Genomic DNA, 27,889 nt, shown 5'->3' on the forward strand with positions numbered 1-27,889 from the left:
TTCCCGAAGCCACACCGGATGATGTCAAACTACATCTAAGCTCTTATCTTCAATCGCCGCTGGATAACTTTATTATAACTAAATTTAATTTTACACATAAGCGTAATATCTCATCTTTCAAAATTCTTCTTCCCGATTCTCTTGTATCAAACTTTGGAACCGGCTGCATGGCCTGAGCACACTATTATGCATGAATTTCTGCCTAGAGACTCTACCCAGAATCCTCGAGTTACTCTCCTAAGATTTCAAAAAACTAAGGAACCATTTCTCCATCCAATATCAGAACGTACGCAGTCTTTTAGGTAAATTGTCTAAACACATACGGACAGTGCCTCTTTTGAATTCGACGCTATCGCCATAACTGAAACCTGGCTTAACTCCTCTCTCCGATCACGAAATTCTCGTCCACAAGTTCACCACTTATAGAATGGATCGTCCATCATTCGCTGGTGGGGTTCTTATTGCAGTGAAAACGGCATTCGCATCCAAGCTGTTTCCATTCAATAACATCCATGGTATCGAATTCGTTGCAGTCAAAATCCGTATTGGAACAGCATATATCTTTTTGACCTGTTCTTATATCCCCCAGATCTGATGCCGTTGTTTATTTGAACCACCTTTCTGCAATTCGATCTGTAGTTTCTGCTTTAGGCTGTGCTGATCAGATACTAGTTATGGGTGACTTCAACATCCCATCTCTATATTGGCAACAGGATGATTCAAACATGTTACTACCTGGAAGTCAACACGATTTCGTCGAGGGGGTAACTGACGTCTCGCTTGCCCAAATTAACTCTGTCAGAAATAATAGAGATAGACTGTTAGATCTCATCTTTGTCAGCGATGCCTCTCGTACAACGGTTATAAGAGGCAATCCGATATCTTTTCCTGAAGATCCGCATCATCCTACTTTATCTATATTTTTCGAGGTCTCTATTACTAACACCATTTTACCTTCAAAAAGTCGTATAAAATGTTTTCGCAAAACTAATTTGATCGATCTTTGTCTACATCTCTCGCAAGTTGATTGGTCCTTTCTTCAGTCCTCATCTGTCTCAATCTGTTTTACGAAACATTATACTCTGCCCTCGATACCTACGTCCCTGAAGTCACCGTATTTGTTTCCTCTAAGCCTCCGTGGTTTTCCAAGTATCTGTCTTACCTAAAAAATAAAAAATCTCGGCTCCACAAAAAGTACCAGATAACTGGTTCTTTGTCTGTCTTTGCTCAATATTCTTCGGTTCGCTCTCAATTTCTTACGGTCAATAAGAAATGTTATAACGTATATCTTTCCCAATGTGGCAAAAATTTCCGTAGTAATCCCAAAAAATTCTTTTCGTTCGTCAACTCAAAACGCAAGTCTAACGCGTTCCCTTCTTCCCTTCAGTTACAGTCTAAAACTGAAACTTCAGATCAAGGAATTGCAAATTTATTTGCCACCTTCTTTCAATCGACGTACTCCTCGGATACTTATGACTCCTCCACCCCTTATCCATATCAAATACCTCATGTTAATAACGTGTTTCTTCCCTTCCTTGATGAAAGTACAGTCTTCGAAGGGTTGTCATCAATTGACATCTGTTTCTCTGCGGGTCCAGATAAAGTTCCGAGCTGTATTTTAAAATACTGCGCTCAAGCCCTATCTCATCCTTTGACCTTCTTATTTAATTTATCCCTGGAGCATTCTCGCCTCCCCATGATCTGGAATGAATCCTACCTTATTCCTCTTCACAAGAAAGGGTCCAGTTATCAATTCGTGGTATTAAACTACCCATTCCGAGTTGCTCGAGCACCTTGTTACTCGTCAATTGCAACACGCATGTTCTAGCATTATATCCCCGACGCAACATGGTTTTTTTAGACATCGATCAACATCTACTAACCTTTTAGAATTCTCGTCTCTAAATCAACCGAGGATTTCAAAGTGGCTTGCAGACTGACGTCATTTTTACAGATTTCAGTAAAGCTTTTGATTCTGTTAATCATACTTTACTGATCCATAAACTCTCTTTATTAGGTTTTCCCACAAATCTTGTAAATTGGATATCATCGTACCTGTCGAATCGCACACAGCGTGTTTTTTTTAACAATGTCTTGTCGAATGTTGTGAAAGTAGCCTCTGGAGTTCCTCAAGGAAGTCATTTAGGTCCGCTTCTTTTAAATTTGTTTGTGAACGACCTGCCCCAAGTTATTTTGCACTCAGTTACCTTAATGTATGCTGATGACGTTAAAATTTGTTTTTCCTTCTCCGACTGGTACTTGCATACTCGCCTACAACTTGACCTTGATGAATTAATCATTTGGTGTTCAAATAACCTACTTTTCTTGAACCATTCTAAGTGCAAACTTATGACTTTTCACCGCCGTGCACCACATTTGGTCTCCTATTCTCTAGGACACCATGTTCTGGATCGAATCTCCACATCAAATGACTTAGTAGTCCTTTTCGATCACAAGCTATGTTTTAATTAGTATTGTTCTTGTGTGTGGAGTCACAATACAAGGAGCAACAAATTATTATTGAATCCGTTCAAAAACAATTTTAAATATTCGCCCTTAGACATCTAAGCTGGGACTCTACCAGACTCCTTCCACCATACCTATCTAGGCTAAAACTACTGAACCTACCCTCTTTACACCATCGCAGAATTGGCAATGGAGTGGTATTCATGCATAAGCTCATTCTCGGGATTGTGAACTCCCGAACGCTTTTGGGACGAATCGATTTTTCGGTTCCCTCCAGACCAACCCGTACCTTCCGCCCCATCCGATTATCCATATGTAGATCTAATTACTCCCAGCATGAACCTTTCCGGGTTTTATGCAATAATTATAATTACTTGTACCATTTAATATCCCCGAATTATCCCTTGAAAAAATTTTTTTTAACATTTATCATTACCTTAGTTTAGAAAATGTGTAAATTGTATCTTTCCATTCTCTCTTGTACATATATAATTAGTTTGTTTTTTAATTTTTTTGTTAATTGTTAATTAAAAAAAAAAATAAATAAATAATTGTTCACATACTTATTTACGGGACATGCATCAGTGAGATGAACATCACCACAGGCAGCACAGACTGCCCGTAGAGTGCAATAAGTTTTCGTGTGTCCATATTCCTGGCAATTTGTGCATTGGACGTGTCCATTTCGTTTGTGTGGTTCAACGGTGATCCTACGGTGTAGTAGATATTGAATCTTGTAGATTGGGTGAACTTCATTTTTACTTATATGAATACTGTCAGGAGTCAGTTCTACTTTAAACATTGGCTGTGGAATTTTTTTTCTATTTATTATGTTCATAGCCATATTGACTTCGAAGCCCTTATCGTTAAGTCCATCTATTATCTCATTGATTGGGACTGTTGGTTCGATTCCTTTGATAACCACTTGTAATCCTTTGCTACTTTTATGTTGGTAGGTGTAATAATTCATTTTTTGTATTTTCGAGGTATTTCGCAACTGATCGATAGTTTTGTTCGTCATTGACTTGTATTTTTGTTTCATTTATGTTACCCCGTTTTATGGACGTGACATAGAATGTGTTTGCGCCAATTGCATCAGCTATTTTTTTGACCAGTGCAGCACAATTTGCCTGTCGAACATAAATAGGTGGCGGTCTTAATTTTTTGGCCTTGGGTGTTTGGGTGATCTCATCTTCATTTGGGACACTAAGTATCGCAAATCTATTGTTTGCTAGTGCCTTATGTGGCACAGTGTTCTCGGTTATTTTAGTTATTTTAGCAGCATTGTTGTTCTTCACATTTTGTGGGCTCAATTTTCTTTTGATTTGCACATAGCGATCGAGCCCAGTCTGAATTAACGCTCCGTTAGCATTTTTTGAACTTATTGGTTGGGAGAGTTGGGGCTTGTCGCAGTGGGTCGACAGTATCGGGCGCTGAGCAATTGCAGTGGTTGTTGTTGTGGTTGTTGTTGTGGTTGTTGTCGTTGTTGTGGTCGAAGACACAGTTTTGAGCGAGGGCACTGTACTAGTTGTTGTCGATATTAACAAATCGTTGGTAAGGCAGTACGAGTCGGGAGGTGGGCACTGGGCACTGGGCACTCCATGACCCACTTTGCAATGCAGGAGAGAGAGAGCGTGCTCTCTCCTCGTTCACTTGCAGTGATGCAGTTGTTGTTGGTACTGCTACCTTTGGGGAGCGTATAGAGAAATACTCGTAGTTCTTTGCTTGCGAGAGCCGACGCTCGTCTTGTTGCTGTTGCCGGGCTTGGCTCATTTTGGCTTTGGTTACAGTGCTTGTGCTCTCTACCGAGCTGGTGCTCGCTTACGATTAATTGCGATTAATTGATTTTTCACGGCGGAGCGATACAAAAATACGTCTGAAGTCGTTGACGGTTGAAAGTTTGACTGTTATCGTGTGCTTTCATTTTTTTAAAGGCTGATTCACATCCTTAAAATATCCTGGCAGTTGTATGGTCAACCAATGACTTTTGACTTCTGCGAAAGTTTCAGAAATTTTGCTATCTTTGGGATAACATGACGTTTTGGCCGTTAGCAGCACATCGTAACATGGAAACATTTTGGATCCATGTTCTCTAAATGATTGTTGCATCAGTTTGTATGAATTTTTTGTAGTCTCCATCTACAAAAAGGGCTAAAGCTTCCTCTGGGGTAAAATGACGTACGTTATCTGCTTCAGTGTTTGTGTTCTTCACGATTTTTGCAGGGTTTTCCGAATCTAGTATGGATAAAAAATGAGAAGCATTTCTTTGGCCAGCATTATATAAACTAACTCAAGTAGCTACTACCAATTCTTCGCAGGCAGTTTTGTTAACGATAGCACTAACCCTTTGAATTTGGCGATGTTCTGTGCAGTCAGAAAATGGTTTTGCTGGGCGCCCAGAACTAATTGCAGCTGTTGCAGTAAATATAAGTTTTTCGTTCAACCAATTTCGTTGTGTTTTTGAAAATATTCTAAGCTCTGTGGCACTCTCTCCACTTTTCGGCAAACTTAGATCCAAAATGAGTCAATTTCGTATTTATTTTCTTGCGATCTTCGTAGCTGCGTTTGCTTTCATCAATAATTTGAGAAAAAACATGGCTTCGCATCGCTTCAACTTTTTTTCCTGGCACAGTTTCCATGCGCCATATCGCAAAAAGCGCGTTTTTCGAAACTGCCCTTTGTCCTAAAAAACCAACAAACCAACCGACTTTTTGTCAATTGGTATATAACACTAATCGACACGATTTTTCCGCAAGGAACAAAACCAAATTTTTCTTAAAGATTTGGGGCTTAGAAATGGTTTGATGATATTTTTTTCTATGGCAGAACTTTGTTTGGAAGAATTTTTGAAAACTGGTATTTTTTTTTTGCTTTTTCCAGAGGTAGCGCTTCTTTTTTCACATAACTCTAGTATCTTACGTCTGGTTGTAAACTTCACGAGAGCTGCATTCTGTATGTTGTAATTTTCCATGTTCCTCCCGTTTTGGCCCAGAGTAATGCTGTTCTCTAGCTCAACTATCCCATAGACACAGAAAGCAGCAGTGTTTTGTGTAACTTCCTTGCAATCCCGTTGAAATGGCTACGACTTTTAAGTCAAACGCGACCTTCCACTGGTGTTCTTTAAATTTTATATTTTCAAACAATTTAGCCATTGTTTGATATGTTTCCTTCATATTAACAGCATGGGCGATGGGAACAGACGGCTTTTGGTTTCGTTCGTTCGTTCTCTTTCATAGTGACCAGACGTGTTTTTGTTTTGCGCTCCGCATTCTCCTTTTGTTTAACTTAAACAGCCGGTGTTTTTTTTATCTATAATTTAACTCTCTAACTAACTTACATTAAAATCAATTTTTACCGCGGGTGCATGCCTGATAATTGTGTGAAAACACAACTTATTTAATTAATTTTGTGCGTCGGTTAGTCGTGTGTTTGTGTTGTTGCTTTTCGTAAGTACGCCCTCTCATTACATTTAGCCGCTCTTTGTCGTAGTTATTGCCGTCTATCACTCTCTCTATCACCTAACTCTCAATAACTGTTCTTTCTCTCTCGCTCTTGTAACTTTTTGTGCAGTAACGCTCTCACTTATAAGCTGTTACTGCAACCACTCTCCTCTCTCATCTCAATTTTACCAATTTCGCTTTAACAATCGCTCTAAGCATTTGTTCTGTACAGTGGTCTGATTGCTATTTGTTCTGAACTTTTTTTTCTCGAAAAAAAAATAAATTAAAAGACATCAGTAAGGATTTTGCTGCCGGATGTGCCAAAAAAAACCTGCAAGAAGGAGATGACCCATGACCAGCCCAATATCCTTTGCTGGCTTTGCGAAAGCGTAGTGCACGCAAAATGTGTAGGGATCTCGGGCCGTGTAGGAGACGCCATTTCCCAAAACAACGGCCTACATTATAGTTGTGAGGAATGCCGTGCTGTGGAAAACGACATGCGTTCGTTCATGAGGCAGACGCGGAGTGGCTTCAAAGAGCTGATCGTAGGCTTTAAACAGCAATATGATCGGCTCTTGGCCATGAACACTCAGTTCAGCAGTTTAAAGCTGCTGGCTGAGTCTCCGAGGCGCAAGAAGTCTACTCCGCGGGACTTGCAAGTGCCGACTGCCTCATGTCCGCCAGCATCTGAAAAACTTACTCCGACCACTCCCTTAGTGCAGCAGTTGATTACGTTTGCTACTCCAAGGGCAACGATCGCTGCTGGTGATGCAGATTCGGGAGCCGAATGCGTCACTTCGGAGAGTATGCAGTTAGAAATGTCTGTAGAGTCCGTGTCCATCAAGTCCGCACCCTTAACTATCCCCTCAGTTTCGCTCCCAACAGCTAATAGATGTCCAGGACCACCGGATACTGCCATCACAGGTACTAGGCCTGTGGTGCCAAAACCACTGGTAGGAGTTCCACCAAAGCGACAAGTTTTTGTCTCGCGGCTAGCCCCTGACCTCACATCCAATGATGTGACCGCTTTTATACAAAGCAAAATAAAAGCCGTCGGCTTAAAGGTGGAAAAATTTAACTTTTCTTACGCCAGGGAGATATCTTCCTTCAAGATAAGCGTTTCCCCAACTCAATTTGAAACCATTTGTTCCGCCAAGTTTTGGCCAGAGCATTTGGTGGTTAAAGAGTTTAAGGCTAAGAAAAAGAATAGGCCCCCCATTACTCTTCCTAGCATTCAGACCAGTGCTCCATCTCCATCCTCATCTTCCACCTCTACTTCCACCCATCCAAAAAACTAACTTCCTCTTTTGTAGTTACCTACCAGAATGCTAGAGGCTTGCGTAGTAAGCTCAGCACTCTTTTCCTTGAGAGTCTCGCATTCTCATCCCACGTTATTGTGTTCACCGAGACCTGGTTAAAGCCGGACATCCTTAGTTCCGAAGTTTTGGCAGGTCGGTACACAATTTTTAGAAATGACCGTTTGTCTCGACGTGGAGGTGGGGTCCTTATTGCAGTGGACTCAAACTTCACGTCGGAACATTTCATGGTCCAGGTTCAACAAGACCTGGAATTCCTGTGCGTAAAACTGATTCTCCCAGGCTTTTCCATTTTCATTACTTGCTCGTATATTCCACCTTCCTCGGATATCTTAATATACGAGCATCACCTGTCCGCTTTAAAAACAGTTTCTTCCTCGCTATCAGATAAAGACCATATGATAGTTCTTGGTGATTTCAATTTGCCAGGTACTGTTTGGTCTTCGGTAAACGAGTCTAATAACCTTGTGCCCATGTCACGACATGACTTTATCGACGGCTTGCTAGACCTATCCCTGTCTCAAGTCAACCATGTGAAAAATTCCTTGGGTCGATTGCTTGATCTGTGCTTTGTCTCGGATCCGACCATAGCGTTGTTAACCCGAGCCCTTCCGCTCAGTATACCTGAAGACTCTTACCATCCTACATTCGAAGTGTCAGTCGATATTGGCCCTACTGTAATGGATCGAATGGGTCGGCTATCTGAACGTGTCCGCTGCTTTCGTAAAGCCGAGTTTACGAAGCTTAATAACCTTATTAGGGATTTTGATTGGTCCGCTCTGTACTTGTGCACTGACGTTATGAAAGGCACAAACATTTTTTACAATGTACTTGACACATTTTTTGATTCTTGTGTCCCACTTTCTTGTCCGGTTAGATCTGGAAAGCCTCCTTGGTTTACCAAAGAGTTATCCAGTCTAAAAAATTTAAAATCAAGACTATAAAAAATTTCGAGAAGTTGGTCCTCCCTCTTCTCTTTCTCACTATGTAATAGCTCGGTAAAATTTCTCCGTTCTTAACGGTCAATGCTATAAAAACTACCTATCTCGATGCAGGATACGATTTTCACAGGACCCTAAACAGTTTTACAGCTTGTAACGAACCATGGATCCCATGGTTCGTCACAAGCAGATGACGCAGCCAACGCTACTCCCAGGTGAAGCGATCAACACCCAGCAAAAATGCAAACTCAGCACACGCCAAAAGACAGGAGACCAGCAGAAGGGGCTTACGCAATAAGTACCTAAAATAATATTAAATAAATAAATATTCCTAACAATATATATTCCCGAAGTGCCAACGAAATTCCTTTCCAACGGTACCGGTGCACACCGATCACCTTACCTGGGACATTGGACACTTGTTGGGAGGCGATTGCTTAGGTAACCCTCGATTACCGGTCAAAACCCCCACATGCGCAAGCCAGTCAGCAGTCTCCGACTCTCCTTACCGGGGATATTGGACACTGACTGCAGGGCTAATGATTAGGTAACCTTCTGTTACCGATCAGCCCGTCTGCACGCGCAGACTATAATTCGGCAATATATATTTATGTAAGAACCCTTCCCACATTCTGGAGTAGAAATAAGATATCTGTAAGACATTCATGGGAAAATCGAAGGCCGGCCGATCTATAAAAGGCACTGCCTTGCATGAAGAAAGGGGCAGTCCACCAGCCATCGTCGGAGGCAGTCCACCAGCCATCGTCGGGAGGCAGTCAATCAGCCATCGCGGGCGGCAGTCGAATCAAACTACCATACGCGTCGTAGCACAATTAAAACATAACATAACCGGGTAGAATAATCATACGGAAGAAGACGGAAGAATAAAGAAAACCATTAAAAATTAAAAGAACCAAAAAGTGTTGTGATTTCTATTTCAGTTTCTGGCAAAGTTCCTGGTTTCCCGATAAAGTCCTCGTGAATTAGAAATATCTTGTAATTCAGGGACCCTGGACAGGCTGATGCATACCTCAGCCTGAAATAGGACATTACAAGTGGCGCCCGAGCAGGGACTTTAAAGGATTTTTCGTGGAAACTTCAAGAAAACCGAAATCAGGGACTTCGTGGATTAAAGACCCACTGCCATCAAAAAGAAAATTGAATCAATAACAAGTCCGCGCACTTACATAATCCGGGCGCGAAAACAAACGCGAAAGTATACGCAGTGACGATCCTAAAAGTGCCGTTTAACAGTGACTCACACAGTGCCAAACAGTGCCAAAAATCAACAGAAATCAACATGGAACATCACGACGATGAACAACCAGAGGAGGCATACCCTGCGGGACACTTTTCCAACCCAGAGGTCAGCACCGGCTGGATCCACAAACTCCGTCGGGACGAACTAGAAGTCCTCGCCGAAGAATTCGGATTCGGCAGCGAAGGAACGGTCGATGAACGCCGAAGGAAATTTGCCGCTCTAGTCGCCGGGCCACTCGCGCAAGAAGCCTGGGTCCGCCTAGGAGAGTTCGAGAGGCACTATGCCAAGCCAGCCTCACGCTCTCGTTCCAAGTCACCACTGACCACTACTCCTGGACCATCCGACACTCGCCAAATGGATCCTAAGACCGGACTACGAGTCCCCGCAGCCACCGAATACCGCACTCCTGCCGCCCCGTTTCCAAGGCCCCTAGCTACAGAGACCCACCCAGCACCCGTACCGAGGGTCTTGCCAGCGATCGACCGACCCATGGAAGGGCACCACTACAACCACACTGCACCAATGGCGGAACGCATCCGAAAGTGGGGAATCCAGTTTGACGGCCAAGATGACCCTCTATCAATCATCGAACTGCTCGAAGAACGCGCGCTCTCGTATGGGGTGGACACAAACCATCTGCCGCGGGCCATGGCCGAACTTCTCACAGACCGTGCCAGTCGTTGGTTCCGCACCAGCCGCCTACAAAGTTCCTCATGGGAAAATTTCCGCCAGGAATTTTTAACGTTCTTCTTGCCACCACGGTATTTTGAACAATTGGAAGACCAGATCCGAGCCCGCAAGCAAGTGGCGGGGGAATTGTTCAAAGATTTCCTCATCGAGATACGTCTACTCATGCACCACGCCAGGTACGACGCAGCCAAGGAACTGAACAGGATCTAAGACAACGCGCTGCCAGCATATCAGATGTACGTGCGCCGACACGAACTACAAAGCTTAGCACAGCTCACACTGTTGGCCACAGAGTTCGAGAGCATCCAAGGGCGGACCATTCCGACCACTTTCGCACCCCCGCGGAACACGCCAAGATACCCAAGGCCAGCTACAGATCAGAGGAGCGGTGACTCCAATCGGACACCATTCCGGAAGCCTCATTGGGACTTGGCAGACTCACCAAGGAGACAGCTATCCAACCCAGTGAGTACGGCAAAGCCCGAGGTTTCACATCGCATGATCACGACCCCCATCGCCAACCCACGCGCAGCCTGTCGCCGGTGTGGCGAAGCAGGGCATGCGGCATATGAATGCCAAAATCCCTCGATCCTATTCTGCTGGGAATGTGGCAAGCGCGGCACCCGGACCATCGATTGCTGTCGCCAGAACACGTCGGGAAACGACTCGCGTCCTCGACTGACACGGGATCAGCCGGGAACGACGTCTGCACCGACCCACGAATAAAAACCCCGCTACACATGAAAGAGAACCGGATATTGGCAATGGTAACCATAGGAGGACAGGCAACGGAAGCCACCGTCGACACAGGGGCATCCCGAAGCTTTATCAGTGCAAACCTCGCCCGACAACTAGACAACAACACCAACCTGCAAGATGCAACCTATCCCAACAATTTCGGCACCCAGCCACGCCAACATGACACCCATACAAACCTCAGCGAACACACGACCACGACCTACCCCAATGAACAAAACGACCCAGATCGCCACGAAGAACACGACACCCAGCCCAGCCCCAGCAGAGGCAAAGCGCCGGCCCACGAACATGAAGCCAACAACACGAAACAACAATCAAGCAACCGGGAGCATTACGGAGCAACCGCGTACTAGGCCAACCACAGGGGACACATACCCCAAAGAAACTACGAGAATCTCACCCACGAGACAAGCACTAACGCACTGGAACCCGGCGCTCGACACAGGAAGCCCAGATCCAAGTCCAGCAACAGAGCATGTAAGTACCCTCTCCTCCCAGGAGAAAGTGAACATAGAAACACCCTCAGAGACGACAATCAGCCCTGAACCAAGACAACAACATCGACACCGACAACGGCAGCAACAGATCAACAGCCCAGCTACAAGGGAAACAGCCACGCTGACCCCACCCTGGTCGGGGCCCATAATTGAACTGATATCCACAGAGCCCCTCAACGCGGGCCCGGAAACCAGTACGATGGCCCCACGATACACCGACCGCAGCCCTGTCGTACCCACGGCCGACGCCACACCGATCCTCGCCCACACAATGGAGTACCTTCCGCGTACTGACATGATTTTTAGCGTCATGCACCGAGCCATGCCTAGAGCCATGTCCGAGATCTTCGTCGCCCATACAAGTCGTTGTTGGGATACCAGAGGCGTCATCGCGACTCACCTGTTCACGTACCAGTCTGGCTGTAGTATAACACGAGTACTACACCCGGCGTACCAAAACATCGTACCCATGGTCGACACCACACCCATCGTCGCCCACATAAGCGACTACCAACGGAGGATCGAAACGCACAGCTCCTTCGACACAACCCTCTTACCCGAAGACCCCAGCCAGCCATTTGACTCCGAAGCCGCCGATCGAACCGAACATGAGCCCGAACCAGTCCCGGAGCCGTGGCCGCCGGACTTGGCCCCACAGACCCAAGCATACGTCGCCCAAACAAGCCATTGGTCCAACAAAAGAGACATCGTCGAGACCAGCCAGTTCATGCACCAGTCTGGAGACAATACCACCCAAGTGTTCCGCCAGAGCTACAAAACTACTCTACCCACGTCCAACGCCTCCCCGATCATCGCCCACATGAGCGATTACCACCGGAGCATCGATCCGTCAAGCACATTTGACAAACCCATCCTTCCGAAAAACCCGAATCAAACCTTTGACCCCGGAGCCACCGAACCCACCGAAGACGACCCAGAACTACCGACGGATCCTTGGCCACCCGACATAGCACCGCAGATTCGAGAATGCCTGGACAAATAACTACCAAAGAAAACTGCCGAGAAAACCATCGTCATATGGGAAATTCGACCCACCAAGCACCAACTACACCAACTATAAAGCACCCAGAACAGCAGAAAGGCCACGATCACAACAGCAGTAGAAAATATAACGTTACCGACGCCACGCTTAAGTGACGAGATTAACAGCGACGAATCCGGAGACTCGGCACAAGCCAAAGGACAGGATAACCCGGAAAAAGGCGAACCTCAGCACCCGCCAAGCGACGCCACATATCTCTCCATCACCCACCCGGAAGAAAGGGGGGGGTGTAACGAACCATGGATCCCATGGTTCGTCACAAGCAGATGACGCAGCCAACGCTACTCCCAGGTGAAGCGATCCACACCCAGCAAAAATGCAAACTCAGCACACGCCAAAAGACAGGAGACCAGCAGAAGGGGCTTACGCAATAAGTACCTAAAATAATATTAAATAAATAAATATTCCTAACAATATATATTCCCGAAGTGCCAACGAAATTCCTTTCCCACGGTACCGGTGCACACCGATCACCTTACCTGGGACATTGGACACTTGTTGGCAGGCGATTGCTTAGGTAACCCTCGATTACCGGGCAAAACCCCCACGTGCGCAAGCCAGTCAGCAGTCTCCGACTCTCCTTACCGGGGATATTGGACACTGACTGCAGGGCTAATGATTAGGTAACCTTCTGTTACCGATCAGCCCGTCTGCACGCGCAGACTATAATTCGGCAATATATATTTATGTAAGAACCCTTCCCACATTCTGGAGTAGAAATAAGATATCTGTAAGACATTCATGGGAAAATCGAAGGCCGGCCGATCTATAAAAGGCACTGCCTTGCATGAAGAAAGGGGCAGTCCACCAGCCATCGTCGGAGGCAGTCCACCAGCCATCGTCGGGAGGCAGTCAATCAGCCATCGCGGGCGGCAGTCGAATCAAACTACCATACGCGTCGTAGCACAATTAAAACATAACATAACCGGGTAGAATAATCATACGGAAGAAGACGGAAGAATAAAGAAAACCATTAAAAATTAAAAGAACCAAAAAGTGTTGTGATTTCTATTTCAGTTTCTGGCAAAGTTCCTGGTTTCCCGATAAAGTCCTCGTGAATTAGAAATATCTTGTAATTCAGGACCCTGGACAGGCTGATGCATACCTCAGCCTGAAATAGGACATTACAAGCTTCGTAAATAGTAAGCGTAGAACGTCCGCACATCCATCCTCGTTATCTTTTCTCAATACGTCAGCAAACAATGATCAGGCAATTGCCGATCTTTTTGCCAAATTTTTCCAAACAACCTATTCTCATGAAAGCTACTCTGGTCAGCCGTATCCATACAGTTTACCAAGTTCGAATGGCATCTTCAGAACCTTGTTAAATGAAAGCTCACTGCTTCATGATCTTCGACTAGTTAAGCCGGTGTTTTTACCAGGTCCTGACGGAGTTCCCGGCTGTGTACTTAGGTACTGTGCCGACGCTCTGTGTGGACCCCTGCTTAAACTATTCACCCTATCCATTAACTCTTCATGCTTCCCCCCCATCTGGAAGGAATCTTTTATTATTCCGCTCCATAAGAAAGGTAGCAAGTCTGATGCAAATAATTATGGAGGTATATCTAAGTTATCCACTATTCCTAAAATGTTTGAAAAAATTTTAACTCCGCATTTGCAACATCTCTGCAAATCACTTATATCTCCGTCTCAGCACGGATTTATAAGGCGACGATCAACAACCACAAATTTATTAGAGTTAAGGCAACTCGCAGACGGATGTCATTTACACTGATTTCAGTAAAGCATTCGATTCTGTAAACCATTCCCTTCTAGCACAAAAACTTTACCGTTTAGAGTTTCCGCCTAATCTTTTGAGATGGATTTCTAGCTACCTTCGTTCTAGGTCTCAAAGAGTCCTCTTCAAAAACTCCTTCTCTTCACCTGTTAAGGTTACTTCTGGAGTTCCACAGGGCAGCCATCTAGGTCCCCTACTATTCACACTCTTTATTAATGACGTGCCTTTAGTATTAGCAAACTCTCGAGTACTCATGTATGCGGATGATGTTAAACTCTGCGTCCAGTATAAGGACATTTCATTTCACTCTCGCTTGCAATCCGATCTCAATAACTTTCATTCATGGTGTTGTGTAAATATGTCACACCTAAATGCGTCGAAATGCAAAGTAATGACATTTCATCGCCCCAGCCCCCTTTTGGCTCCTTATAGCCTCTGCGGTGGTTCTCTTGAGAGAATTACCTTGGTTGATGATCTTGGTGTTAAACTAGACCCCAAGTTTAAGTTTTCTGAACACATTTCTACCATGGTAAATAAGGCCATGGGCGTGCTTGGGTTTATAAAGAGGTGGTCAAAGGAATTTGATGACCCCTATATAACGAAGACTCTCTATATCTCGCTTGTTCGTCCGATTTTAGAGTACGGCTCTTGTGTATGGTGCCCCCAGTACAAAGTACACCAGGACCGTAAAGAATCAGTCCAGAAAAACTTTCTACTTTATGCTCTGCGTGGCCTTAACTGGGATGCAGGTGTGAGACTGCCATCTTACCCTCGTAGATTGCTTTTAATAAACCTTCCAACCTTAGTTAGTCGTAGAAAAATGCTTGGTGTGATTTTTATGCACAACCTGATCAAGGGTGACGTAGATAGCCCGGACTTGTTAAGCCGCATAAACTTTACGATTCCTGTTAGATCTACTAGAAACTTTATTACTCTGTTTCTTCCGCTTTCTAGATCGAATTATTCCTTGCACGAACCATTAAGGGTCCTATGCTCGGACTTCAATTAACTCTACCATATAATATCCACTACTAATTCACTTTCTCTTCTTAAATCACTAATACTAACAAACCTTTCCCGTAATTAGTACTGTTTCTTAGCTATCTTTGCATGTTTAGCTCTTTGAGTTGTGCTTAGCTCTAATTTTCCTCGAATTTTAGTATAACACCTATCTTTCCTGCATGCTCGCGATCGTTTCGGTAACACGCATCGCGCGTCATGCGGCAGCGCCCCTTGGTCGGTTGGGCGCGTAAAAGGCTTCGGCTTGGTGTCGCAAGGGCCACTTGATGATGCAGTCATTGCATATCAACGTCCAGACAAAAAAAAAATTATGTATTTCATACCAAGAACACGATCAGGTACCAAATGTACAACCTTTTTTCGTTTGCTTTGTTCCCAATTGGCAGTTGGGCCGCAACCTTCCAAAATGTATTTTTTATTCATTTTTTTAATTTTCTTCATTTTTTAGGTTTGGTTAACGAATTTTAGCTCAAAAGTTCTTGTACAGATTTTAATGAACAATAATTTAAATGACGCCTTATTATTGCACCTATACACAAAAAAATAGAGAGCACAGGATATAATTCGACTTTTCCTGAGTTTTTAAATTCAAAATTTCGTACAAAATACCGCACAAAAATCATCATTTTTGCATTTGTGCCATTCTGTGGCAAAGGGTCAGACTATTGAGGTCATCGAGCTGATTGGAAGATGCTCGTCGTTTCAGAAGTTGCTTCGGATCATGGCGTATATGAATCGGTTCATTCAAGGTGGTAATCGCAGTCGAGATGTGGTTGTGTCAGCTAAGGAGATGAAGGTCTCATTTCTTAGGCTGGTGCAGGTAGTCCAAAGATGTGAGCTTTGATCAGAATTCCTCAAACTGGATAGGTCAGAAATTTTGTCTCCAAATCTTCAACGACTCAGCCCGTTCATACACACGAGCGAACTCGGCGGAGTCACCTTCCGACTGATTCGTGTTGGGGGAAGGTTGCTGCACGCAGAAATTCCATACGATGCGAAGTTTCCTCTACTGCTGTTGCAAAAGTCGCAGTTCGTGACACTGTTTCTACGCCATTTGCATCGTGCTCATTATCATGCAGGTGCAAAAGTAATGGTTTCCCTTCTAAGGCAGCAGATTTGGCTACTGAACGCCCGAGAAGCATGCACAAGAATTTTGAGGAATTGTGTGCACTGTTTCCGATACAAGCCCATCCTTATGGGACAGATCATGCGAAGAGCTCGCCCCTTTCTGATTTGTGGGGTAAATTTCTGCGGTCCGTTTCAGGTGTCCCTCAAGATTCGAGGCAGGCCCCCCATTAAGACCTATGTAGCCGTGTTCGTGTGTTTTGCTTCAAAGGCTGTTCACCTCGAATTAGTAGTGGACCTATCAACTGATAGTTTTTTGTGTGTCTTTAAAAGGTTCGTCGGGAGGAGAGTCCTTCCGGAGAAGGTCTACAGCGACAACGCTACCAACTTCGTGGGCGCGAGCCGAGTGATGGAAGAGCTTCACGCACCATTTCAGAGGGATCAGGATCGGTTCAGGACGTACGCAGCACAGCACGGCGTCGAGTGGTGTTTCATACCACCGAGAGCACCGCACTTCGGAGGGCTTTGGGAGGCGGCAGTCAAGGCAGCCAAACAACGGCTGATACGCGGAGTTGGCAACGCCAAGCTCACCGCGGACGAGCTCAGCACCCACCTGGTCAAGGTAGAGGCCATCCTCAACTCCCGGCCAATCGCTTCGCCAGGCAACGACCCCAGCGATGGAGAAGCCCTGACGCCAGGACACCTGCTCATCGGGCAGCCGCTTCTTTCGCTGCCGCCCGAATCCGAGCAAGACGCCAAATGCAGCAAGGGCAGCTTCGAGTTTTTGAAGCGGTGGCGCATGCTGTCCGCGCTCAAGCAGCAGTTTTGGCAGGGCTGGTCCAAGGACTACCTGGCCAGCCTGCAGCAGCGGCAGCAGTGGTCTACCGAAGGGCCGAACCTCGAGGCAGGATGCCTAGTGCTCGTCCACGAGGACAACACACCGCCTTAGAAGTGGACCAGTGGTGGCAACGACGGCAGGAGAAGATGGGAGAGTGCGCGTGGCAGAGGTGCGAACTTCCGCAGGCGTTATTAAACGCGCAATCCAAAAACTGGCAAAATTGCCATTGGATGGTTGAAGCGCCGGAGTCCTTCAACGGGGCCGGAATGTTGGAGCAGAAGCAGCAAAATAGCATAGCATAGCATAGTATAGCATAGAATAGCATAGCATAAGAGTTATTGGATTGTTACGCTCAGTCGCTGTTACGCCATCTCCCAGCATGTTCGATCGGCTCCCTTCTGGACTGAGGCGTACGTTGGCATCGCTGGCTGCGACCAGTGCATTAAACGGATTTGAATTGAACGGCTGTCTTTTTTTAGTTAATTTCGCTGACACCGCATACCACCGTTTTCGAAGCACCACACCTAGAGCTGCTGGACCGGCGTCATCCCCACAATATCGTTCCGGGAAAAACATTCCGGATTTTTCAAATGCTTTATATTTCCCAAACGGTAAACTGAAATGACAAAGTTTTTGGGCTTAGCTGTTTTAATTATCTTTTCAAAATAGCAAATTTCTTTACAACCAGACGTACCATACTATAGTTATGTGAAAAAAAAGAAGCGCTACCTCTGAAAAAAAGCTTTAAAAAATACCAGTTTTCAAAAATTCTTCAAAACAAAGTTCTGCCATAGAAAAAAAAATCATCAAACCATTTCTAAGCCCTAAGTATTTAAGAAAATGTCGACTAGTGTAATTAGTCGGATCAAAGTCATACGTTCAATTACCGAACATTGGCATATAGGCATTTACGCAAATAGTCTAGGTGGCATTTAACATTTAGGGGGCACCTAAATGGATTTTTTCAGAAAAAGGAAGCTGCGTACACATTTTTGCTCCTTCCCAGTCGTAACCAAAAGATTTTATGACATTTATGTAGCGATTTTATTAACATTGCAGAAATCGATATGTACGAGGGTGGATCAATAAGCCCGATACTTTTAAAATTTTCCGCCAATTAATTGATATGGAATTAATTTTTCTATCGAAAGGCATCTATTAGCTGATTCTTGTCAAAATTTGAAGAATCTGTGCCAGTTTGTTTGAGGTATACAGCCATTGATAGCAAGCTTCCTCGTGCTTTGAAGAAAAAATGGAAAAAAAGTGAAGTTCGAAAACCACCACTGAAACCAAAGAAAAGTTTGATACATACTATGGGATATTACAATGGTACTAAAGTGGTTTACTGTATTTCGTTGTGCGTACAAGCACAAACGATACCGCACATCCTGGACGCCCAGTAATGGTCTCATTCCCGAAAAAATGGAAAAAATTCACGATGTCGTGTTTGCCGATCGGAGATTGAATTGTCAAGATATTCTGAAAGCCATAGGCAACCACATGGCTAAGTAGTTTCAATTTTAAATTATCATTGGGTATGAGAAAGCTTTCCGCAAGATGGCTGCCGCGTTTCCTCACAATCGACCACAAACGAACTCGTGAGACAACTTCGAAGTACTTCGTTTCGTAAACGTGGATAAACCGTGGATCCACTAGAACACACCAAACCAGCAGTCAAAACAGTAGGTTCCTCAGAGTTATTCTAGGCAAAAGAAGGCCAAAGTGGGTTTTTTATACCTGTACTCAAAAAGTTAAGGGGTATATTAGATTTGTAGTAAAAGTGGATGTGTGTAACGCAGAGAAGGAAACGTGTCTGACCCCATAAAGTATATATATTCTTGATCAGCATCAATAGCCGAGTCGATAGAGCCATGTCTGTCTGTCCGTCTTGTTTGTCGGCAAGATCTAAGCGACTATAAGAGCTAGAGAAATCAAATTTGGTTTCCAGACTCATGTGAGTCTGGACATACACTGCTACAAGTGTATTTAAAAATTTCGCCCTGCCACCTTCCGCCACCACAAGGAACGAAAATCTGTGGCAGGCAAAATTTTAAAGATACGATAAAACTGAAAATGCAGTATCGTAGAAAATGCCCATATCTACCAGATTGCCGAATCTGAATCAGATCGGATCATAAATTTAGCCAGAATGAAGAAATCAATTTTCAGTTGCTTCACCTGCCCACTCCAGACAGGGTCTCGCTAATCATTCTCTTTCTCGCTCGCACATTCTGCCTCGTTCAGTGCGCATGCAAACCCTAGCTGAGGAGATATAGAATCTACATTTTAGATGTAGAATATACATAGTAGATGTAAATAACATATGTAGCAAAAAAATTTAAAATGTAAAATTTTTTTTTTTAATTCTAGAATTCTAAAAAACCGTAAGCTCAAAAATGTAAATGCGTCCCCAGAAGTGACTCACACGTTCCTTCTCGTTATTCAATAGAGTCATGGCGAACGTTTAGGAATGTTCGCGGTATTAACCATAGTGATTACCTTCAGAAAGGGTAAAACAGACAATGGCGAATATTATGCCAACTTATTAAATCGATTTAATGAAAATTTAAAAAAGAAACGACAGCATTTGGCAAAGAAAAAAATCTTTTCCGCCTGAACAATGCCATGCGCAGACATTTGCAGTTTCCATTGCGAAAATCCATGAATCAGGCTGCGAATTGCTCCCTCACCCACCCTATTCACTGGATTTTGTCCTTAATGAATATTTCTTGTTTCCAAACTTAAAAAATGGCTCGGCGGAATGAGATTTGAGTCTTTTTAATTTTAAAATTCTAAAAAATCATAAGCTCAAAAATGAATATACTGACTGAGTTCGGGTACTAGTAAAGTCGCGTCCCCAGAAGCGACTCACACGTTCCTTCTCGTTATCATTGCAGTTCTATAGCTTATATTTATTCTAAATCCAGATTGATTGTCGTTAAGTAATGTGTGCTCTGTAAGAAATTAATTTATTTGTTCAGCTACCAAGGTCTCGAACGCTTTTGATAGGGTCGGGAGTATGGATATTGGCCTATAGCCTAGAGAGCTTGCTCTTGGGATAGGCCTCCTTCCACTTTTCCGGGAACGTTGATGTGGTAATGGCTGTGTTAAAAATGTGAGTGAAGCCTTCTCTCAAAAAAGCCTATTTTGAGGGCATCGACAAATCCTTTTGTTTTAACAAATTGGAGAAATGCTGAAAAAAGTTTGTAGATCTAAAAAAGACCATGTTGATAAATATAATGATTGTGTGTCAAAAAAATGTTTTTAATCCAAAAGGTCTCGGACTTATTGATCCGCGCTCGTACAAGAAATTGCTTAATTGCCATTTGACTTACAGCTTTCAATTTCCACGGTGCAGTTTTGTGAGTCCAGTGGGTAGTAATGCAAATCCATCATACAAGCAAGGGTTGTGGTAAACCGCATACCATAAGTAACAGCGCCATCGCCGCCAAGGCGCACCAGCTTGTTTCTCTCGGTTACATCATGTAAAAAGCTTTGGAAAAATATATGGGATACATAAACGCTCATAAAAAGATTTTTAAAACTACAGGCATTGTACCTGTTTTTGTCATTTGCGAAAAATGTATCAGGTACCCATATTTTCTCAGCAAAGTCACCCGATAAAGTCAGAACATCATTGACCCCATCATCATCTGCATCGCCATTATAATACGGCCCGAATATATTGAACGCCAGACGCTCGTCGCGCCAATACTGATTCAAGTACATTGTTATTGTATAATCCTTATTATCAAACAGATTACATATTGTTTATATCCTAAAAGTGTTATTAAGCATTTAAAAGTTTATTTACCATATTAACTTCTGATATGGCGTCGAAGCTTGCTATGGTCAAATCCATTCCAACGTGTAGTGGATCTCCTCCAAAGTTAGGCCTCAGGCGGATGTCGTATCCCTGAAGTATCTTCGATATCGTCTGTGTAACATTTTCAAGGCGCCCAGCAAGCATATCCTTTGGCTTGCACCTAAAATAATACATATTTATGTATGTATAATTCCATGTAAAAGCAGCCGATAGTAGGGGTTAATTAAAATTCGAAACTAATAGCGCAAATTAAAGTAACGCTCAATTTCTATTTAAACGACCGTCAACGACTACAGACGTATTTTTGTATCGCTCCGCGGTGAAAATCAATTAAATCAATTAATCGCGATTAATCATAAATTAATTCGCGAAAAAGCGCTCGGGGTAGGCATGGGTACTAGTGATCGTGCTGCCCATGAATACCATCCAATCGAGTAATAAAGATTAATAGAAATAATAGAAAAGAACAAATGTCAACGTTCAAGAGCACCAGCTCGGTAAAGAGCACAAGCACTGTAACCAAAGCCAAAATGAGCCAAGCCCGGCAACAACAACAAGACGAGCGTCGGCTCTCGCAAGCAAAAAACAACGCGTACTTCTCTATACGCTCGCCAAAGGCAGCAGTACCAACAAAAACTGCAAGTGAACGAGGAGAGAGCACGCTCTCTCTCCCCTGCATTGCAAAGTGGATCATGGAGTGCTCAGTGCCCATCACCCGACTCGTACTGCTTAACCAGCGATTTGCTAATATCGACAACAACTAGTACAATGCCCTCGCTCAAAACTGTGTCTTCGACCACAACAACGACAACAACCACAACAACAACCACAACAACAACCACAACAACAACCACAACAACAACCACAACAACAACCACTGCAATTGCTCAGCGCCCGATACTGTCGACCCACTGCGACAAGCCCCAACTTTCCCAACCAATAAGTTCAAAAAATGCTAACGGAGCTTTAATTCAGACTGGGCTCGATCGCTATGTGCAAATCAAAAGAAAATTGAGCCCACAAAATATGAAGAACAACAATGCAGCTAAAATAACTAAAATAACCGAGAACACTGTGCCACATAAGGCACTAGAAAACAATAGATTTGCGATACTTAGTGTCCCAAATGAAGATGAGATCACCCAAACACCCAAGGCCAAAAAATTAAGACCGCCACCTATTTATGTTCGACAGGCAAATTGTGCTGCACTGGTCAAAAAAATAGCTGATGCAATTGGCGCAAACACATTCTATGTCACGTTCATAAAACGGGGTAACATAAATGAAACAAAAATACAAGTCAATGACGAACAAAACTATCGATCAGTTGCGAAATACCTCGAAAATGAAAAAATGAATTACTACACCTACCAACTTTAAAGTAGCAAAGGATTACAAGTGGTTATCAAAGGAATCGAACCAACAGTCCCAATCAATGAGATAATAGATGGACTTAACGATAAGGTCTTCGAAGTCAAAATGGCTATGAACATAATAAATAGAAATAAAATTCCCCGGCCAATGTTCAAAGTAGAACTGACACCTGAAAGTATGCATATAGGTAAAAATGAAGTTCACCCAATATAAAAGCTTCAATACCTACTGCACCGAAGGATCACCGTTGAGGAACCACACAAACGAAATGGACCGGTCCAATGCACAAATTGCCAGGAATATGGACACACGAAAACCTATTGCACTCTACGGGCAGTCTGCGTTGCCTGTGGTGATGTTCATCTCACTGAGGCCTGCCCCGTAAATAAGGAGGACCCATCTGCCAAAAAATGTAGCAACTGTGGGGTAAACCATACTGCCAACTATAGAGGTTGTCCTGTCTACAAAAGAATTGAAAAATCGCCTAAACCAACAAATAACTGCAGCTCGAAACCCGGTCGTCCGACAAAACTTAACATATATACCATCAACTACGACTCCAGGAGTTTCTTTTGCTTAGGCGTTAAGTTACAACAACGGGTCGTACGCCTCAGTCTCCAAGCCGACACTTCAACCAACCACAGCTGGAATAATGCAGAATCAGGCATCAAATCAGATCCCAGAAATCTCTGCCCAACATACCCCTGCTAATCCATCCCAATTGCCTAGTGGAATTGAGTCAATGCTGGTAACTATAACAAACACAATGGTAGCAATACAACAAACGATGTAGGAGCTTAAGCGCAACCAAAATCTCCTCCTGGAGCTCCTAATCAAACAGAAATCTGTTTAAATGTCCTGTCTAAATATATGTTTCTGGACTGCAAATGGCATTTCGCAGCACAAATGCGAGCTTTTACAGTTCCTCGCTCAACACGACATTGACGCCATGCTCATATCAGAGACTCACCTAAAAAATAAAAACTATTTTCACCTCGATGGCTATAACTTCTATGCGACAAATCATCCCGATGGTAAGGCACATGGAGGTACTGGCGTTCTGATCAAGAATCGCATTAGGCATTATCCATTGCCTTCATTTGCTACACCTTATCTACAGGCAACAGCAATTCATATTGAAATTCAGAGCGGCTACCTAAACCTAGCCGCAGTATACTGCCCACCACGTTTCTGTATTTCCGAAACAGAATTTGTAACATTCTTCGACCTACTAGGTGACCGATTTATAGCAGCTGGTGACTACAATGCCAAGCACACCCATTGGGGATCTAGACTTACCAACCCGAAAGGAAGACAACTATATAACGCTATAATAACCCCACGAAACAAACTAGACTTTATCTCTCCGGGCAAGCCCACATATTGGCCCACAGATCCAAACAAGCAACTCGACTTGATTGATCTTGCAGTTACACGAAGGGTGCTGTAAGCTCAGATCAATGTAGATCACTTAACAGATCTATCATCGGATCACTCGCCCATTCTACTTCACCTTTACGACCATCCACAGCTTTCGGAACGCCCACACTTTCTAACTTCTAGTAAAACAGATTGGCTCAAATACAGGAAGTACATAAGCTCTCATATTGATAGCTGCCCAAATATTAATTGTAAAGATGACATTGATGGGTCAGTCGAAGCATTGGTATCCTCAATGTCACTGGCGGCAAAATACTCAACACCAGTAATAGCATCTAATAAACATTCCAACAGCATTCGTATTTCTAGGCACATTGAAGTGCTGCTAAGCGAAAAGAGAAGGCTTCGCCGAGAGTGGCAAGCACACAGATCACCTGCCTCGAAAGAGCGGCTAAAAATAGCCAACCACCTACTACGCAGAGCCCTAGAAGATGAAAAAAATCGAGCTCAAATATCCTATATGGAGCAACTCTCCCCAACTAGCAAACGATTCCCACTGTGGAAAGCAAAATCAGGCGTATGCCCACCAATCGAGAGTGAATCACCTTTGCGTACACAAACAGGAGAGTGGGCTCGCAGCAACAAAGAGAAGACAAATACATTTGCCGTCCATCTAAAAAACGTCTTCAAACCACACCCAGCAATAGCTTTGTGCTCCCACCAACCAACAATCCCGAAGCTACTCCGCCTATCATATTCCAATCAGGAGAAGTAACAAGGGTCATTAAAGACCAAATCTCAAAGCAAAAGAAAGCTCCGGGCCACGATTTCATCTCTCCCAAAATGATCATAGAATTGCCGAGCTGTGCAGTGTATTTCCTTACTGTGATATTCAACAGCATGATGAAATGGGGCCACTATCCTCAAGAATGTAGGAAATCAGTCATCACAATGATCCATAAAGCCGGAAAAGACAAGTCCAAGCCATCATCGTATAGACCTATCAGCCTACTGCCTTGCCTATCACAGATATTTGAAAAGCTGCTCCTAAATCGTATCAAACAACACCTACACATCAACGGTGCCATCCCGACTCACCAATTTGGATTTTGCCCAAGAAGGGCCACGGAACACTTATCATCTCATCTCGTGGCCTTAGAAAAATGGCTAGCAGACTGGCGCATACATGCAAATGAGCAAAAGTGCATGCATGTGACCTTTACGTTAAACAGACAAACTTGCCCTCCATTATGAACAATATCAACATTCCACAAACCACCGAAGTAACATACCTTGGTGTTCATCTGGATAGAAGGCTTACTTGGCGTAAACACATCGAAGCGAAGAGAAATCTACTTAAATTTAAAGCTAGTAATCACGTTCACCACTAAAGCTGGAGTACAAAGTACTGTAACGAACCATGGATCCCATGGTTTGTCACAAGCAGACGACGCAGCCAACGCTACTCCCAGGTGAAGCGATTAACACCCAGCAAAAATGCAAACTCAGCACACGCCAAAAGACAGGAGACCAGCACAAGGGCTTTCGCAATAAGTACCTTAAATAATATTAAATAAATAAATATTCCTAACAATATATATTTCCCGGAAGTACCAACGAAATTCCTTTCCCACGGTACCGGTGCACACCGATCACCTTACCTGGGACATTGGACACTTGTTGGCAGGCGATTGCTTAGGTAACCCTCGATTACCGGGCAGACCCCCCACATGCGCGAGCCAGTCAGCAGTCTCCGACTTTCCTTACCGGGAATATTGGACACTGACTGCAGGACTAATGATTAGGTAACCTTCTGTTACCGATGCCCGTCTGCACGCGCAGACTGTAATTCGGCAATATATATTTATGTAAGAACCCATTCCACATTCTGGAGTAGAAATAAGATATCTGTAAGACATTCATGGGAAAATCGAAGGCCGGCCGATCTATAAAAGGCACTGCCTTGCATGGAGAAAAGGGCAGTCCACCAGCCATCGTCGGAGGCAGTCCACCAGCCATCGTCGGAGGCAATCCACCAGCCATCGTAGAGGGCAGTCAAACCACCATACGCGTCGTCAAACAATGAAACATAACATAACCGGGTAGAATAATAATACGGAAGAATAAAGAAATCCATTAAAATTAAAAGAACCAAAAAGTGTTGTGATTTCTATTTCAGTTTCTGGCAAAGTTCCTGGTTTTCCCGATAAAGTCCTCGTGAATTATAAATAACTTGTAATTCAGGACCCTGGACAGACTGATGCATACCTCAGCCTGAGATAGGACATTACAGTACTTTTGTACCATGCAGTTTTCAAACCCATCTGGACATACGGCTCCGAGCTATGGGGAAATGCTTGCGTTAGTAATTTAGAAATAATCCAGAGAGCTCAATCGAAGATACTAAGAACTATCACTGGGGCACCATGGTACATACGGAATGAAAATATCCATAAAGACTTAAATGTAGGATCAGTTTAAGATGAAATTGCCAAAGTGAAAGCAAAGTACCAGGCCAAGCTTCAAGCCCATCCTAATAGACTTGCACAGTCTTTAACTTGGCACACTAGCCATACACGACTCCGGCGAAGAGACCTTCCCACCCAGCAATAATACTTAGCTAGGGACGTACTCTAAGTAATTAAGTGTAATTAATTAAATAAATATATTAGGCTAAGATTTGTATACTTGTCGTAAGTCTCTAATAGGGAAGATTCGATAAATAAAATCCCGTAATAATAAAAAATAAAAAAAAATTTCTATTTGCCAAATATATTACACATTTTATCGATCTCATTATTATACATCTAAACATGGCAGCAGATAAGCTGTGTCGTTTTTGAGCTTCTTTTGTATTGGCTTGTTGTTAGCTTTCGGCCAGCAATAGCATATAAGTTTCTCTCACGCTCGGTATCATAATTTGGCTTGAACACTGGCTGAACTCAAACTACTTCGCCAATGATTGCTTTGATACCAACCTTTTCAAATTGTTTTATGGGCATAGATTGTGTCAAAACTAAGCGCTTCAGAGGAGGTGGGGTCACTGTGGCTGCTCAGTCGGACGCATTGAATATAAGTGCATCGTATATTCTAGAAAACAACAGCTATTTTTTCCAAACTAAACATTGTATAATACTTGAGAATAGCTCCATCTCTTAATTGTGACTTCAATCAAGATTCGTTGGTATGGCATCCAGATAAGGTGCGCGAAAGAAGTCACCTTACAAACATAAAAACCCTTATAAAATTTTCAAATTTCCAAATTTTTAAATCTCTTTAATTTTATATTAAAGTCAACAAAATAACAAGTCAAACGAGGAGGAACGTGTGAGTCGCTTCTGGGGACGCGACTCTACTTATACCCGTACTCAGTCAGTATATACATTTTTGAGCATGATTTTTTAGAATTTAAAAATTAAAAAAAAAATTTTACATTTTACATTTTTTTGCTACATCTGCTATCTGCATCTACATATACAATGTCTATTCTACATCTAACATGTAGATTGTACATGTTCCATTCATATTCTACATCTCCTCCGCTAGGGGTTGCTCGCGCACTGAACGCGGCAGAGTGTGCGAGCGAGAAAGAGAATCAGTAGCGTCAGCAGCGCTGGAGAAGGAGAGGGAACCAACAGAAAATTAATTTCTTCATTCTGGCTATAATTATGATCCGTTCAGATTCGGCAATCCGGTAGATATGGGCATTCTCTACGATACTGCGTTTAGTTTTATCGTATCTTTAAAACTGTGCCTGCCACAGATTTTCGTCCTTTGTGTGGGCGGAAGGCGGCGGGGCGAAATTTTGAAATACACTTGTAGCAGTGTGATATCACATGAGTCTGGAAACCAAATTTAGTTTCTCTAGCTCTTATAGTCTCTGAGCTCCAGGCGCTCATCAAGACGGACGGACGGACAGACGGACGGACAGACGGACATGCCTATATAGACTCGGCTATTGATGCTGATCAAGAATATATATACTTCATGGGGTCGGAAACGTTTCCTTCTCTGCGTTGCACACATCCACTTTTACCACAAATCTAATATATATAATCTAATATACCCCTTAACTCTTTTTTGAGTACGGGTATAAAAAGGCCAAAGAAAGTTTTGTATACATTTGAAATATTTTTAATTAATTAAATGAATATTTTCCGGAACGAAATAAGTGAACTTATAATATAATTAGAATGGTATTTTCTTAAATTTACT

The 27,889-nt window shown here is 43.4% G+C and overlaps 1 protein-coding gene across 7 annotated transcripts in view; it reads right to left on the minus strand.

The window, feature by feature from the left end:
* LOC111080946 (gamma-aminobutyric acid receptor subunit beta-like) overlaps positions 1–27,889 on the minus strand; it is a 243,795-nt gene that overhangs the window by 28,124 nt on the left and 187,782 nt on the right. For 4 of the 7 annotated variants that reach the window (XM_041595390.1, XM_041595394.1, XM_041595392.1 and 1 more), the window contains 3 exons: positions 20,909–21,080; positions 20,654–20,838; positions 20,430–20,587 (listed from right to left, as the gene is read on the minus strand). In XM_041595390.1, the coding sequence (XP_041451324.1) occupies positions 20,430–20,587; positions 20,654–20,838; positions 20,909–21,080 (515 nt within the window). Of the gene's footprint in view, positions 1–20,010; positions 20,307–20,429; positions 20,588–20,653; positions 20,839–20,908; positions 21,081–27,889 lie in introns of those variants that run through there. The other 3 variants (XM_041595395.1, XM_041595391.1, XM_041595396.1) reach the window with 3 other exon arrangements.

This window comes from Drosophila obscura, unplaced genomic scaffold (assembly GCF_018151105.1).
Source record: "Drosophila obscura isolate BZ-5 IFL unplaced genomic scaffold, ASM1815110v1 contig_58, whole genome shotgun sequence".
Classification (NCBI taxonomy): Eukaryota; Metazoa; Arthropoda; class Insecta; order Diptera; family Drosophilidae; genus Drosophila; species Drosophila obscura.